The 16903-nt window shown below is 37.3% G+C and overlaps 1 protein-coding gene across 3 annotated transcripts in view; it reads right to left on the bottom strand.

Annotated features, from left to right (window-relative positions):
* Window positions 1-16903, bottom strand: part of GPHN (gephyrin) — a 740280-nt gene that overhangs the window by 64072 nt on the left and 659305 nt on the right. For all 3 annotated transcript variants that reach the window (XM_007987015.3, XM_073011087.1, XM_073011088.1), the window contains 4 exons: window positions 16542-16597; window positions 6648-6767; window positions 5042-5100; window positions 3787-3940 (listed from right to left, as the gene is read on the bottom strand). In XM_007987015.3, coding sequence (XP_007985206.1) covers window positions 3787-3940; window positions 5042-5100; window positions 6648-6767; window positions 16542-16597 — 389 coding nt within the window. The remainder of the gene's footprint in view (window positions 1-3786; window positions 3941-5041; window positions 5101-6647; window positions 6768-16541; window positions 16598-16903) is intronic.

The raw sequence follows: 16903 nt of genomic DNA, 5'->3' as shown, positions 1-16903 counted from the left end.
AAAACTCTGGGGAAAAAAAGGTTTAACTGATAGTTAAGCTAATTGCTTGGCTTACTAGGTTACAAGATAAGAAGGGAAGAGAAACATTTAGGGCTTTTAAACATAATTTAAGGAGTCTTTAAGAATTTGGTTTAGAAATACAGAGTTTTACAAATTGTATTAGAAAATAATTACTATAATATTTCCATTAAGCTGACTATGGACAGATTTGATTGGTTTAATAATTTTGGCTTAAAAACTGTCCTGTGAAGTGGCTATGGTAGCATAAGCCTGTAGTCTCAGCTACTTGGGAAGCTGAGGTGGGAGGATTGCTTGAGCTTAGGAGTTTAAGGCCAGCCTGGGCAAAATGGCAAGACTCTTTTTCTTTCTTTCTTTCTTTTTTGGATTCTGAATGAGTTTTCTTTTCCTGTCTTTTTAAAATTTTTAATTCAACAGGTTTTTGGGGAACAGGTGGTATCTGGTTACATGAATAATTTCTTCAGCAGTGATTAGTGAGATTTTGGTGCACCCATCTCCTAAGCAGCTCTGCCCTGCCCTCCCCTCCCCTCCCTTCCTTTCCTTGTTTCTTTTCTTTTCTCTCCCTTCCCTTCCCTTCCCTCCCCTCCCTCCTTCCCTTCTTCCTCCCTCCCTCCCTCCCTTCCTTCCTTCCTTCCTTCTCTCCCTCTCTCTTTCTCTGTTTTTTTTTCAATTTTTTTTTTTTTTTCAAGGTATCACTCTGTTTCCCAGGTGTAGTGCAGTGGAATGGTCATTGCTCACTGTAACCTTTGCCTCAGCCTCCTGAGTAGCAGAGACTACAGGGGCATAGCATCATGCCTGGCTAATTTTTGTATTTTTTTGTAGAGTTAGGGTTTTGCCATGTTGCTCAGGCTGGTCTCAAACTCCTAGCCTCAAGTGATCTACCCATCTCAGCCTCCCAAATTGCTGGGATTACAGGCATGAGCCACCACAGGTTGCATATCTAAATTTTAATATGCACAGTTTGTTGAAATCAACAAATATCGAAATCAGCTATTCCATGTTAGCTATAGTTGATAACTCTATATTCCCAATTTTGAAATAATTTGCTGGTCCTTAACAAGCTCATACAGTAACAAAATACTGGGTAGGTTTTAAGGAGTATACATAGACATCTTGTATGGCATTCTTTGGGTTGCCAAGGCAACTGTCCTGCTTACCAATATGTCACATGAAATTCAAGAAGTGGACATATGTGAAACCATATATATCTTTTTTTTTTTTTTTGAGATGGAGTCTCTCTCTGTTGCCTAGACTAGAGTGCAGTGGTGCGATCTCAGCTCACTGCAACCTCCGCCTCCTGGGTTCAAGCAATTCTCCTGCCTCAGCCTCCCAAGCAGTTGTCACTACAGGCATGTGCCATCACACCCAGCTAATTTTTTTGTATTTTTAGTACAGACGGGTTTTGCCATGTTGGTCAGTCTGGTCTCGAACTCCTGACCTCAAGCGATCCTCCTGCCTCAGCCTCCCAAAGTGCTGGGATTACAGGCATGAGCAACCATACCCAGCTATTGGTTTTGGAAACTAAAACCAATACTTAAGGAAGTTTGTACTGTGACTGGGTAAATTATGGCCTTGCCACATTAAGTGCAATGTCTTTTGCCCTTTCTGAAAATAGATAATATTTTTTTGCTATTGTTTTCTGGGTATCTGAGAATTTCAAGCCTTCAGGAGAGATAATATGCTTTATCTCCTTTATCACCAATTTCCAGTAAAGTGCCTGGCACAGAGGTACCCAATTATCTGCTGAACAAAACTAAACTATATGATCACAGAGTCATAATAAAAACTAACTTGAATAAGAGAAAGGGAGGAATGTTGAGCTATATGGAACCCAAGATTATATAATTTAGAAGCATTATTCTCTTGGAAAACAGTGGTATAGTTTAGTATAGCAGCCCTGTTAAAGTAGGGGAATGAGTCATGTAGAATTAGTCAAAGCTTCTTCAAGAATAATATGCTCTATAGGGGCAGGGAACTAAGACTACAAATTCTTCCCTAGATTTCATGATATAATACCATCTCTATTTTCATCCCATTACCTTAGCCTACTTCCAGTAATTAGTTTTAACTGAGTGTAAAAGGTAGCTTAAACAAAACACTAACAATATACTCTGTGGATAATTGAGAGGCTGAGTCCAGACCTACAAAAGCATGAGAGAGAAATATAAGCAATATTGCTTAAACAGAGTTTCCTATTAACTAAATAGTTATTTATGAGTGTGTTAATTCTTATTTTACTTTATTTTGTGATAGGGTCTCACTCTGTCACCTAGGCTAAAGTGCAGTGGTGCCATCGTAGCTCACTGCAGCCTTGAATTCCTGGGCTCAAGTGATCCTCCCACCTCAGCCTCCCCAGTAGCTAGGACTATAGGCATGTGCTACCAAGCATAGCTATTTTTAATTTTTTAATAGAGGCAGGGTCCCACTATGTTGCCCAGGCTGGTTTTGAACTCTTAGCCTCAATTGATCCCCCTGCTTCAGCCTCCCTAAATGCTGGGATTACAGGTATAAGCCACCACGCCTGGTCCCTGAGTGTGCTGCTGTTTAGCTTTCTCAAACTCCGTGAACTTACTTGATGCACAAAGCATGTTAAGTAAATAATAAAAAAGAATAGTTCATTGAGTCAACCAGTTTAATAAAAATTTATTTCTGATGCTATATATAGTGTTATTTGGTCCTAAGGATATTAAAATCATTACTGTGTAGATCAAATTGAAAAGAATGTTTGTTTTCTGTCAATCAATAGTTTTTGGAAATGACTAGTGCATATATAGTGGGAAGTAAGCACATCTGGAATGTTGATTTAGCTATCCATTCGCAAAATAAAAGAGTCTGTTCTTTTGCTTTAACCAAAAGGACTATAAGGTCATAAAAAGACCTTTGAAAATTTTCATTTCCAAGACTTCAATAAATTAAAAATAATGATGAGTTTATTTTCAGAACAAAGAGATTAAAAAAAAATCCCATTAATCTTTTCTTTAATAGTAACGTCAAAGGAATTATTAATACTTTAAAAAATCTCAATAGTTTCTGATTCTTTTAAAAGGTTTTGAGTTTCCAGCAGATTCACATTTTAGTATTCTCTATTTGACCTTAGAGCTTCTGACTGAAGTTTTGCACAACCTAAGCAAAACAGGCAATGGGAAGTTTTTTAATAGTTCTCAGAAAGAGATGAACTAAATTCTCTTTTCTAAATCAGGAATGAAATGATGTTTTGACCCATTCTAAATATCATGCCACTAGAGATGCTATCTTTAGGGAGAGAGAGAGAAAAAAAAACCCTGATTATCAAATCCCTCTTGGTGATTAAAGATCAAATGGAACTTTTCGTAAGAAGTACTAGCCATGACGTCCTGATTCACTGATACTTCCCACACAGAAGTGGCCCATCATTTCAGCAGCAGGCTGGGCACAATTCATTGTCTAAACAGAAAAAGTACTGAGTTTGCATAGTTTAATATCTATAGCTAGCAGCTAAAATTCTTTGCTTATGTGTACTGACTTTGTGGAAACGCCATTGGTTATAATATTTCATTCTAATAGAAGAGAACATTTCATAATACATAATTTTTACTAGTTCTTCCTTGTTCTCATATTCTGAACTTGAAACTATCCTTAGGCCAATTTATTGTTTCCCTGTTGTAAGAATGTGGACCCACTGGTATGATCTATAATCTACAACATTCTATTTACAACACAGAACAGATGTCAGAAATACCTTTATCTTACAGGCCCACTCCCCACTCCCTCCATTTTTACTTTTAATACCTCATTCCCTGTTGACATGACTGCAACCACTGGAAACTTATTAACTTCAACCTCTGTGACACCTACAGTTGCCAGAAGACCAATCTCTGAGGGGCCCATGTGGGTTCCTTTGGCCAAAACGCATTCCCCTCTTTTAATGTCATGGCCGATGGGTCTGAAAGTCAAAGCAGAACCATAAGCAGTGTGATTAAGAACAACGTTTTCTCAACTCAGAGGGAAACTTTCGTGTCAAAAAAAAGGACATTCAAGAGGATAAAAAAGTTAAGAAATAAAGTAGTAGGAAAATAATGAAATGAAGGGATTCTAAAAATCCTATGCTTTTTTAATTTTAAAAGTTAAATCACACAACAGAAAACAGAAATAGGATTTGAATATATTACTGCTAAAGAAAAATATGTTATTTCATATTTGAAAATTTTTTTTTTCCTGAGTACCTGTGAAGAAAATTACTTTGCAAATTGTTTTGTGTTACATTATAGTAAAAATACCAATTGTAAACTTTCTTTGATAAGGCAAGAATTCGTATGAAAATATCTAGTGGCATTAATAAGAGGTCCACAGCTGGCTAGCTTTGTGGCAAGGAGATTAATGCTAATGAGGTTACAGTTATAGAGATAATTTCCATTTGGACCACTTAGGTTAGTCCTGATCTGTGGCTACCGAGGTACATTCACCTTGGTGTGCTGCCATAGGGATGGGAGAAGTGTAGCTTCATTACAAAGGGATGTTCAGCAAATTAGTATTAATGGAATCAGGGTAAACATATTCCATTGTAAGAAAAATAATTTAAGGTATATGCACTATTTATTATAGCAAATAGCTTCATCTTTGCATATAAGGAGGAGCAGATTATTCCATTATTATTGGTAGTCACTAGAGCATATGCTATCAGTTAACTGTGTAAATACCCAATTCTGGTATTATCTGAGTTAATACCAAATTCCAGATTATTTAGGAGTGGGATTGGGTAATTCTGGATTATCTAGGAGTAGAATTAACTGTAGAATATGTAGGCTCATGATTTTACCTCTTTCTCATCTTGCTTTTGACTAACTTGCCTTTACTATCTTCATTAAAAAGTAGGCAGGGCAGATATGTGATACAGAATTCATAACATTCATTTTGCTTTTTGTTAAAGCCCTGAAAATTAATGGCTAATTGACATGGCTGAAGATTTATAGTAGCCAGGGTTTCCTGAGTAAACGATCATGTAGAAACAAAAGTAGGTTATATATTCTATGTGTTTTGAAGTTACCTGATATCTTGGCCTGGCCGAGCTTGCACCAAAATTCGCACTTCAAGTTCTTCAGTGCCCTATAATAAGAGCAGGTCATGTAATTTCAAACAGAATTTCTGAGAAGTAGAATTTAGCTACTCTGATACTTTTACCATCAGATAGGCCCAGGATATATACAAATATAGAGAAAAAGACAATTATTTGCTACACCCTTTGAAAACACTGAATTTCTAACACAGGTTCCTGAAAAATTAGAAGGTTTGGTGGCAATAAATAAAAAAATTAAAATGTACCAATTCAAATATTAAATCTTGTTTATAATACATTATAAATTTATATATATATATATACACACACACACACACATATATATATAGCTACCCTAATAAAGTGAATGTGCATGGAGGTAATAGCTTTCTTCTTTTCCCATGAATCATGGGATCAATACCATGCCAAGGTTACCAGATACTTACAGAAATTTCAGTAAAGGACTTACAGTTTGCCTGGTAGTAGATTTCTGTACATTAATTGCAATAATCAATTTTACATTTATGGGCTGTGAATAATATTGTGACATTGGAACTGTGTCTTGTCATCTGGCAGAGTCTGTGGATGCATGTGTTCTGGAATTCAGTGCTTTGCTGGCTTCCCTGATGCCAATAAATCTGCTTAGGCAGTTTTAACAGCAGGCAATGTGACCTGTTTGCCAAGAGTTGAATTTTATAAACCTTACATATGGAAAGGTGATTAGAAAGAAAATCTCCAGATCAAGGAAAGTGTCTGTCTCTTGGCATGGCCAATTTTACTATCTACTCAGCTTGGGAGAATATATGTTTATTTTCAACCTCAGCTTTACAATATATCTTTACTTTCTTCACAAAACAAGAAACATAGCTGATTATTAAAACCTCAGTTGAATCTATTTACTTTTATTACTGGATTATACTCTGGTTTCAATAACCTGCCACTATTTTCAGTGAGATAAAGGCTTGCTTAGATTCCAGCATCTTTTACTTGAGGCAATGGAGGTAGAACTGACATACACTTAATATTTGCAGGCTGTCATTTGGTGGCACAACTTTTTCCGGACTTACAGAAAACCAGAGGTGAAAGGGTCATTTGGTTCAAGTGCTTGGCTTAGTGTAATATTCAATAACTTGCCCAAGTGCTCTTTGTTAAATGCTTCTCTAGTGAATTCTGATTTCATGAACTCCTTGACATTTTATCAGAAGCTAGTCTCAGTGGCAAAATTTTCAGCTGGAAGGTATGTCAACCATTAATATCTCTGCTCTGGAAGGTATCTCAACCATTAATATCTCTGCTTTTCTTTCTTGAGGTACTTTCTTTCCTTGTTTGCATGTGAAACTGCTTGGGTCAAATATGGTTCAAATTCTGCTATAACAGAAATGATCACAGAAACCCCTCTGTAACAATAGATTTTCAAGCTTAAAGAAATTTCTTATTTACTGGAGACTCATATACGACAATATAAGATACCACCATAAGCAAAAACAAAACAAAACAACCCAAAAAACTGGGTTAATCTCACAAACATTGCAGAAAATGGTTGTGACATAATACTGCCATAGGAACAACAGCACAGGAAGAGTTGGTGATGACGTACATCATCTGATTCCCTGATAAGTTCAGTATCTTCCACTTGTACTACTGCATCAGCACCGCAGGGTATTGGAGCACCTGTTGTAACCCGCATGACTTGTCCTGGCATTACTGTCTGAGTTGGCTGGAAATAAACATGAAAAAGACAGTTGATGTACTTTGCTGCTGCAAAGGAAAAGTCTGCAGAGGATGTTAATTTTTTTAATATTACAAAAATAAAAGAAAGTCTTACAGTCTTATTCATTTTGGGCCATGTAATAAAAGTTACCCACAAACAGGTGCACTCACACTAAAGAGGCTTCAGGTTCATTTAAGCTGATTTTATATGTACTTTAAGGTAATAACTATTAGGTGTCTTTCTTGGTGCTCTGCTTTACTTTTGAAGAACTGCCATTTACATTTGCCACTTTTGCCTCTCAAATAATGTACATTTTCCTAATATATGCAAAGTGATTTGAGAGTCTGTAAGTGAAAAAATTGCTAGGACATACATTACGAATAACAATTACAAAAAAATCACCTTGGTAAATTACTGAAGTTCTGATGTTTGAGAAATGCAGTACTTTATTAACTAAACTTTTTGGTTAAATAAAGGCAAGCCAGAAATATTTTAAGTACTGCCTTTGAAAATATACTAAAACATAAAAATATTCTAAAACATATTCTCACCTATCAATTAATAATAGAAGTTGAGCAAATATAACCAAATCTTTAAAAACGATTCCAGTGTCTGTAATGACCTAGGTTAAACATTACTTTTGAAAATGAAAAACAAGATTTTCATTGTCTATGCTCTCATATTGATGGTATAAGAGATAGAACCTTCCCTGCTAACTTCTTACAACATGGGGAAAAGCATTTTTCCGTAAGATTCATCTGATAGATTTGATCGATAGACAAGTGATCTGAAAGTTACTTGTCAGGGGCAATGATTTAGACTGAAGTTTGGAAAAGGAATGCTTCAAATTCCCCCTAAGAAAAAATCCTGAGACAATATTAATCCCCCCCTGCCAAAAGATTACTTTCTAAAGATGTCTGCCTCATAAGTATAGTCATGTGCTGCATAAGGATAGTTTGCTCAATGCTGGACTGCATATATGATGGTGGTCCCATAAGATTACCATATTTTTACTGTACTTTTTGTTTTGATAAACAAATACTTACCATTATAATTGCATACAGTATTCAGTACAGTAATACGCTGTGCAGGTATGTAGCCTAGGAGTAACAGGTTATACCACGTAGACTAGGTGTGTACTGGGCTAAACCATCCAGGTTTGTGTAAGTACACTCTATGATAGTTGGACAACAAGAAAATTGCCCAACAACATATTTCTCAGAATATATCTTCGTTAAGTGACTCATGACTCTATTTAAAATCTTAAGTCCCTACATTGTGAATATATTTACCACTACAAAACTATAAGCTTAAAAACCGTCAAGATGGTATATTTAATGTTATATGTGTGTGTATGTTTTGTTGTTGTTATTTTAACAACCAAAATAAGATAAAGTAAAATAAACCACACATATACACACACACCCCTTAGGGAATGGTTAAGAAAAAAAAATACCCTACTACTGAAAGTATAATCAAAGTAAAATAGGAAATTTATTAGAAAAATCTTAAAAATCTTCTCTCCATAATATTATTACTGCAAGCAATACTACCAATAACTAATATTTATTGAACCCACAAGCTATGCTAGGTACAATGTTAAGTACATTATATATTCTAGAATATAAGCCTTACAAAGACAAAGATTTGTTTCATTTTCTGTTTGCCTCTCCAGATCACATCATCATTCTCTACTCTGTGCTGTAGTCCAGAAGCTGACCTCTATGGACTATTTTAAACAGGTTCCCATCACTTTGGCGTCTGGTGAGACTCAGCCAAAGGGAGGGGTCAGTAAGATATTAGAGGGTAGAAGGGAGACAGAGAAGTAGAGTTTTCATTTTCCTTGCTCTTTTCCTCCTGGGCTGCAGTTTGGTGATAGTTAGGGCATCTCTACTACTGAGGGCAACAGCTGCTGTTGGGCAGTCCTCTCCCATAGCTATGAATCTTCCCAGGTTCAGGTACCGTCATCTTTCTTTGATCCTTCAGACTAAGAGGTAGTAAGGAAATCTCATGGTTGCTAGCTCCTGGGTGCTGCAGATTCCTTTGTTGGTTTCCCTTAACTCCATCCAGACATTGGAGATAGTTTCTAATCTTTAATCATCCTTTTTCCAGACATATTGGTCTGTTACGGCAAGGCTTAGAAAGTGTGTGGCACACACTTTGCCAAGCTGAGCACCTATGCATCCCAGGCTGAGCTGATGTAGTCGCTCATATTCTAGGGAAACAGTGCTGATTGAGCCAAGATACTCTGACCTACAGGTCAAATAACTCTAGTACCCTGCTTCTCTGGAGCTAGACAATAGCCCCTTAGAGTCTGAGCTGCTGAGATTCCTCTCTCTCTGGGGAGCTGAGTCATTTCTGTGTTGATCCTTGTCCCCCTGGTGATCGAACCACAGCTGTGCTCTGCCATTCTAAGGTGTCTGCTGCTGCTGCACCTGGCCTCAGAGTCTGAGGCAAGGATCTGTGTAGCCCCGCCATCCAGGGGTCTAGAGTCACTACTACACAGTACCTTATCCACTGTGACCAGAGCTGCTGCTGAGCCCTACTGGCTCTGGTTCCTGAGCTGCGGCCATACCCTGCTCCCCTGGCCAAAACCTTTCTCCTTGGAGTTTGGTCAGTACTACACCCTACCTATTAGGTATAAAATCACAGGTACAACCAGGGCACCTGGGTCCAAGCTGCTAGGGGGTGCCTCAGAGTCATAAATCTTGGTTCTTTGGGTAACCTACACCCAACTCTGCCACAGAGAATGAACCTGAACCCCAAGAACCAGGTGCCACAATGCATTCACAAGACCCTGAGCTTTGGATCCTGGCTCCACAGTCACTCCAAGCACCATTTTTGAGCCTAGTGCCACTGTAGCTGCTTGGAGGGCATGTCAGACCTAACGCCAAGAGGGATCCCTTCAGCTGATTCTCCCTATTGTGTGGAAAACAAGAAGAGGAGGACTCCAAAAACCCTTCACACCAAGGATATTAACAGCCTATGACACTACTACCACTAACACAAACTTCTATGGATTAGGCCACTGAAGTACTCACAGTTACTGCTGACATTGAATGCAACTGAAAAAGCTGCATGGAGACTACACCATTGCACCTGTCCAGAAAGTCACCATGCCCTTTGCAACCAACACACTAAAGGCCAACTACAGGCTTCTCTACAAAACCACCCTAGAAAGTCTGAAAGAAGCAATAGTTCCACCAGGCACACAGATCAACATGGGGACACAAGAAACACAAAAAAGCAAGGAAATATGACACCACTAAAGGAATACATCTCTAGTAACAGACTCCAATGAAAAGGAAATCAGTGAACTCCTGGAGAAGAAATTGTAAAATAATGATCTTAAGGAAACTCAATTAGATACAAAAAAACCACCTAGTTATAATTCAACAAAATCAGCAAAACAATTCATAAGAACGAGAAATTCAACGAAGATATAGAAATCATAAAAAAGAACCAAACAGAAATCCTGCAGCTGAATAATTCAAATAATGAAATAAAAAATTACAATAGAGTGCTTCAATAGCAGTTTTAATAACGCAGAAGAAAGAATCTTTGAACTTGAAGACAGGCCATTTGAAATACCCAGCGAGAGAGAGAGAGAGAGAGAGAAAGAGAAGAATGAAAAAGAGTAAAGAAAGCTTGTAAGACTTATGGAACGCCATACAAGAACAAATATCCATATTATTGGAGTTTCAGAAAAAAAGAAAGGAAAAGGCATAAGAAACTTATTTAATAAAATAATCGCTGAAAACTTCCCAAGTCTGGGGAAAGGTATGGATATCCAGGTCCAGGAAGTCCAAAGGTCTCCAAATCAAGTCATATATAATGAAATCCACATTAGACTAACAGTAGATTTCTCTGCAGAAAACTTACAGGCCAGGAAGAAAGGAGATAATATCTTCAAAGTGCTGAAATAAAAAAATTTCTAACTCTGAATACTATATGCAGCAAAGTTATCCTTTGGAAATAAGGGAGAAATAAAATCTTTCCCAGACAAGCAAAAATGGAGAGAATTCATTACTACTACACTGGTCTTACAATAAATTCTCAAGGGAGTCATATATCTGGAAGCAAAAAGACAATAATCACTATCATAAAAACACACACAAGCATAAAACTCACTGGTACAGCAGATTAACAAAGGAGAAAGAGAAAAGAATAAAAGAGTATCAATATAGAAAACAACCCAACTGCAATGATAAACAATAAGAGAAAGAAGCAGCAGGCCGGGCGCGGTGGCTCAAGCCTGTAATCCCAGCACTTTGGGAGGCCGAGACTGGCGGATCACGAGGTCAGGAGATCGAGACCATCCTGGCTAACCCGGTGAAACCCCGTCTCTACTAAAAAATACAAAAAATTAGCCGGGCGTGGTGGCGGGCGCCTGTAGTCCCAGCTACTCGGGAGGCTGAGGCAGGAGAATGGCGTGAACCCAGGAGGCGGAGCTTGCAGTGAGCTGAGATCTGGCCACTGCACTCCAGCCTGGGCGACAGAGCGAGACTCCGTCCCAAAAAAAAAAAAAAAAAAAAAAAAGAGAAAGAAGCAGCAAGGGGTAAGCAAACCCAGAAAACAATAAAATGACAGGAGTCCTCATCTATTAGTAAGAACCTTAAATGTAAATAGATTAAATTCCCTAGTTGAAAGATACAGACAAGCTGAATGGATTAAAAAAAAAAAAAAAAAAAAAACAACTATTTGCTGCCTACATGAGACTCACTTCACCTATACAGATACATATAGACTGAAAGTGAAGAAATCAATCAAGATATTTGATGCAAATGGAAACCAAAATCAGGTAAGAGCAGTTACCTTTATACCAGATAAAACAGACTTTAAGTCAGAAACTGTAAAAAGAAATACAAGAGAAGTCATTCTATAATTATAAAGGGATCAATTTACCATAAGGATACAACAATCGTAAACATATATGCATTGAACATGGGATCACCCACTATAAAGCAGGTATTATTTATCTAAAAGGAGAGACAGATTCCAATACAATAATATTTGGGGAGTTTGACACCCTACTCGCAGCATTGGACAAGTCATACAGATAGAAAATCAACATAGAAACGCTGGATTTAAACTGCATTTCAGACCAAATAGACATAACAGATATTTATAGTACATTTCATCCAAGAGCTGTATAATACACATTTTTTTTTCACTAGCACATGGAACATTCTCCAGATAGACCATATTAGGCTACAAAACAAGTCTCAATAAATTTAAAAGAACTAAAATTATATCAAATTTTTTTCCAACCACAATGGACTAAAAGTATAAATCAATACAAGAGGAACATTCAAAATTGTACAAACATGTAGAAATTACAGAATATGCTCCTGAGCAACCAATGGATCAATAAATTTATTAAGAGATACATAGATTTCCCAAAACAAACAAAAATAGAAACACAGCAGACAAAAACCTATGGGATACAGCAAAAACAGCATTAAGAGGGAAGTTTATAGCAATAAACACCTGTATCAACATGGTAGAAAGATTTCAATGAAACAACATAGTGATATATCTCAAGGAATTAGAAAAGCAAGAACAAACCAGATCCAAAATCAGAAGAAGGAATGAAATAATAAAGATCAGAGAAACAAATGAAATTGAGACTAAAACACCATAAAAGATGAATGAAATTAAAGTTGACTTTATGAAAATATAAACAAAATTGACAAAGCATTAGCTAGACTACTAAAAAAAGACCCAACTAAACAAAATCAGAAATGAAAAAGGAGGCATTACAACTGATACTACAGAAATACAAAGGGTCATTAGAGACTACTAGGAAGAACTACATGCCAAAAAATTAGAAAACCTAGTAGAAATGGGTAAATTCCTCAATACATACAATCTACCAAGCTTGAGCCAAGAAGAAATAGAAAACCTGAACAGATCAATCATGAGTAATGAGATTGAATCTGTAATAAAGTCTCCCATTGAAGAAAAGCCCAAGATCTGATGACTTCACTGCTTAATCCTACCAAACATTTAAAGAAGAACTCATACTAATTCTTCTCAAATTCTTCTGGAAAACTGAAGAGGAAGAAATTCTTCCAAACTCAATCTATGAGGTCAGCATTATTCTGATACTCAAACCAGAAAAGGACACAACACAAAAAAGGAAAACTATAGGCCAATATCCTTGATGCAAAAATGCTTAATGAAACACTTGCAACTGAATCCAGCAGCATATTAAAAAGATCATTCACCATGATCAAGTGGGATTTACCCTGGGGATGCAGGGGTGGCTCAACATATGCCAGTCAATAAACGTGATACATCACACCAACAGAATGAAGGACAAAAACTATATGATCATCTCAACAGACTTAGGAAAACATTTGATAAAATTCAACAATCTTTCATGATTAAAACTCTCAACATCTTAGGTATAGAAGGAATGAGTGTACACAGTGAAGGCCCTAGATGACAAACCCACAGCCAACATCATACTGAATGGGGAAGATTTGAAAGCTTTTCCTCTGAGATCTAGACCAAGACAAGGATGCCCACTTTCAACACTTTTATTCAACACAGTACTGGAAGTCCCAGCCAGAACATTTAGGCAAGAGAAAGAAATAAAGGGTATCCAAAGGGGAAAAGAGGAAGTCAGACTGTACCTGTTTGCAGATAACATGATCTTACATATAGAAAATCCTAAAAGCTCCACCAAAAACTCTTAAAACTGATAAATATAGTACAGCTGCAGGATACAAAATCAACATACAAAAATAAGTAGCATTTCTATACACCAAGAACAAACTAGCAGAGAAAGAAAATGAGAGAGCAATCCCATGTATAATAACTACAAAAAAATCTAGGAATAGATTTAGCCAAGGAGGTAAAAAATCTCTATAAGGAAAACTATAAAATACTGATGAAAAAGATTGAAGAAGCCATAAAAAAAGAGAGAAAGAAACAGCATCCCATGTCATTGGGTTGGAAGAATTAATCTTGTGAAAATGACCATACTACCAAAAAAGCAATCTACAGATTCATTGCAATTTCTATATAAATACCAAGTGACATTCTTCACAGAAATAAAAAATCCTACAATTTGTATGAAACCACAAGAGACCCCAAATAGCCAAAGCTATCCTGAATAAAAAGAAGAAAACTGGAGGCTTCACACTGTCAGAAATCAAAATATACTACAAAGCTATAGTAACTGAAATACATGGTTTGGACAGCAAAACAGACACACTGACCAATGGATCAGAAGAGAGAACCCAGTGAGGTTGGAGCCCCCCCACAGAGTCCATACTAGGGTGAAGGTTGCAGTGAGCTGAGATCATGCTGGGCAACAAAGCAAGACTCTGTCTCAAGAAAAAACCCACAAACCAAAAAGCAAGAACAAACTCTCTCCCCGCCAAAAAAACCCAAACAAACAAACAAACAAAATAAGACAAGTCATTTATAAAAAAGAATCAAACCTAGCTGTTCTTTTTGTCAGAAAAATGGTCATGGTAATGAAATCCAGATTGGTGCAGCATGGACAAGAATATATATCACTATAGTGCCAACTTAGCTTCAGAGAGCTGTATGTGAATCTCCTCAATTTTTGGATGCTAAAATGAGGAAGCTAGGGTTAACACCATTGGTACCATCCTTCTCCTATATATCTCAACTCATTTCTACTGTTAATCCATGCTAAGCCAAAGAAGAAAGGCATGGAACATAGTGTTTGCCAAACTGCTGCCTTCATTTCAAAAATTATTATTTATTTATTTCTTGTCACTTTTATTTATTTTTATTTTTATTTTTTTGAGACGGAGTTTCACTCTTTGCCCAGGCTGGAGTGCAGTGGTGAGATTTCGGCTCACCGCAACCTCTGCCTCCCAGGTTCAAGCGATTCTCCTGCCTTAGCCTCCAGAGTAGCCGGGATTACAGCTACGTGCCACCATGCCTGGCTCATTTTGTATTTTCAGTAGAGACAGGCTTTCTCCATGTTGGTCAGGCTGGTCTTAAACTCGCAAACTCAGGTAATCTGCCCGCCCTGGCCTCCCAAAGTGCTGGGATTACAGGCGTGAGCCACCGCGCCCGCTGACACTTTTATTTTTTTATATTGCATGGTAGTAGCAGTTGAGTATTCCATCTCAGGAAGAGGAAACTTTAAAGGGGAGCAGAAGGGAAAGGAAAAAAGTTCTTTGGTTTTCTTCTAGTTCCATTCAATAAGGTAGGAGCTCTGTCGATCAACCTTTGTAACTCACCGGATTGACAGATGCTATTTCCTCTTAAACAAAACAATGGCCCCAGCACACTTCAAGTTTGAAGCTGTCACACTCTTCTCTTGTATACCTGTAAGCTGCCACTCCAAGAATCAACTGAGTTTGTTCCCAAACTTGTTTGTGCCAGTGTGTGGCAATAGTTTTAACTGAAATATGTTGTTTAAATAAATATGGCCAGGTGCGGTGGCTCACGCCTGTAATCCCAGCACTTTGGGAGGCTGAGGTGGGTGGATCACAAGGTCAGGAAATCAAGACCATCCTGGCTAACATGGTGAAACCCCAACTCTACTAAAAACACAAAAACAAAAAATTAGCCCTGCTTGGTGGTGGGCACCTGTAGTCCCAGCTACTTGGGAGGCTGAGGTGGGAGAATGGCGTGAACCCAGGAGGCAGAGCTTGCAGTGAGCCAAGATCGTGCCACTGCACTCCAGCCTGGGCGACAGAGCAAGACTATGCCTTAAAAAGGAAGGAAGGAAGGAAGGAAGGAAGGAAGGAAGGAAGGAAGGAAGGAGGGAAGGAGGGCAGGAGGGCAGGAGGGAAGGAGGGCAGGAGGGAAGGAAGGAAGGAAAGAAATATTACATAAACCAATGATATATGAGTGTGAAAGAGTTTTTTTCTATAAAAATTAAGTCAAACCTTTTGGAAACCTCCATTAAAAATGCTGCTAAAAAGAAATGCTGTAAAATTAGGTGTGAGTGAGGAAACTAAAAGAATGTAAAATATAATAAAACCCTAAAAGGATTCTGTTCTTCTATGTATTGCAAGTATTGCTCAGTTTTTTCCACTTTAAATAAATCAAAATGGAAATCAGAGACATTGCCTTTTGTGTGGTTTATGTAAGAAAGACCTGATAGCAATTAAAACAGCATACTTATTTAAAATGAAGACCTTGGCTCTTCATCAAGTTATTGACTAATAAATATTTGTTTAACTTAAATTTATATTTATTTTAAATGTATAAAATAATTTCCCACTTTAACTGATTTTTCAATTAAGTGGCCAATTACCAGGCTCAAAGCGTCAAATGGACTTGTATTTCCATTATGGCCCATTATTGCTTCATTTCTTAATATAAATATATGTATACCTGGTCCCTGGCTAGATCCCAAGTGAGAAAAATTAAATAATTAGCTAAAGAGTTTAAATAATCTACTTCTTCTAAGTTTCCCTATTTGTAACACAAGTTGGGGAGAAGTCTGAGAAGACTAACTAGAAATTGTTCTATTCAGAATTTTTTTTTTTTTTTTTTTTTTCCAGGAAAAAAAGAATCACCCAGTCACAGGTCTGGAAAATGCTTGTAATGCATGTCTGTGAGACATACTAATAATACTATGCCATATATTAATATATGTAGATTTTTCAATTAAGAAATAATTCTTTTGGTTCTCCTGGGAACTATACTTTCATCCCTTTGATAACTTTCTGACTAATCTCTCTAATTTCCACTACACTGATAGGAGAAATTTAGAATTAGATACCCAAAGTCCATGAAGCTGAAATCTTCAGTGCCTTTCAGGCCTACTAATCTCACCTGTTCACCAGCTTGGGATTCCCCAATGATGAAACGATCTCCTGGGCCATCAGCAGCTGTGAGATGGAACAGAGCCAAGAACAAACATCAGTATGGACCTATAGCATGGAAAAAGAACCTAAAATTGGAATTCTAAAATTTGACTCAAATTATTTGATAAGACTTAGAGAAGTGGAATATTTTTCTGATCTCCTAGACTTGACAATGACTTTGTTACTACTGGTTTAATGTTTGGTATCTGCAACTCACATGCACTGATAGAAGTGGTCCTAATTGTACCACTGGTGACTAATTGTGCCATGGTGTCACTGGAGATGGTCTTCCTGTCACCTTGTAATTTCCACACTTGTGCTTTTCTAATG

This window comes from Chlorocebus sabaeus, chromosome 24 (genome assembly GCF_047675955.1).
Source record: "Chlorocebus sabaeus isolate Y175 chromosome 24, mChlSab1.0.hap1, whole genome shotgun sequence".
Lineage (NCBI taxonomy): Eukaryota > Metazoa > Chordata > Mammalia > Primates > Cercopithecidae > Chlorocebus > Chlorocebus sabaeus.
Note: the sequence above shows the minus strand (reverse complement) of the source record. Positions and strands in the feature narration are given on the sequence as shown.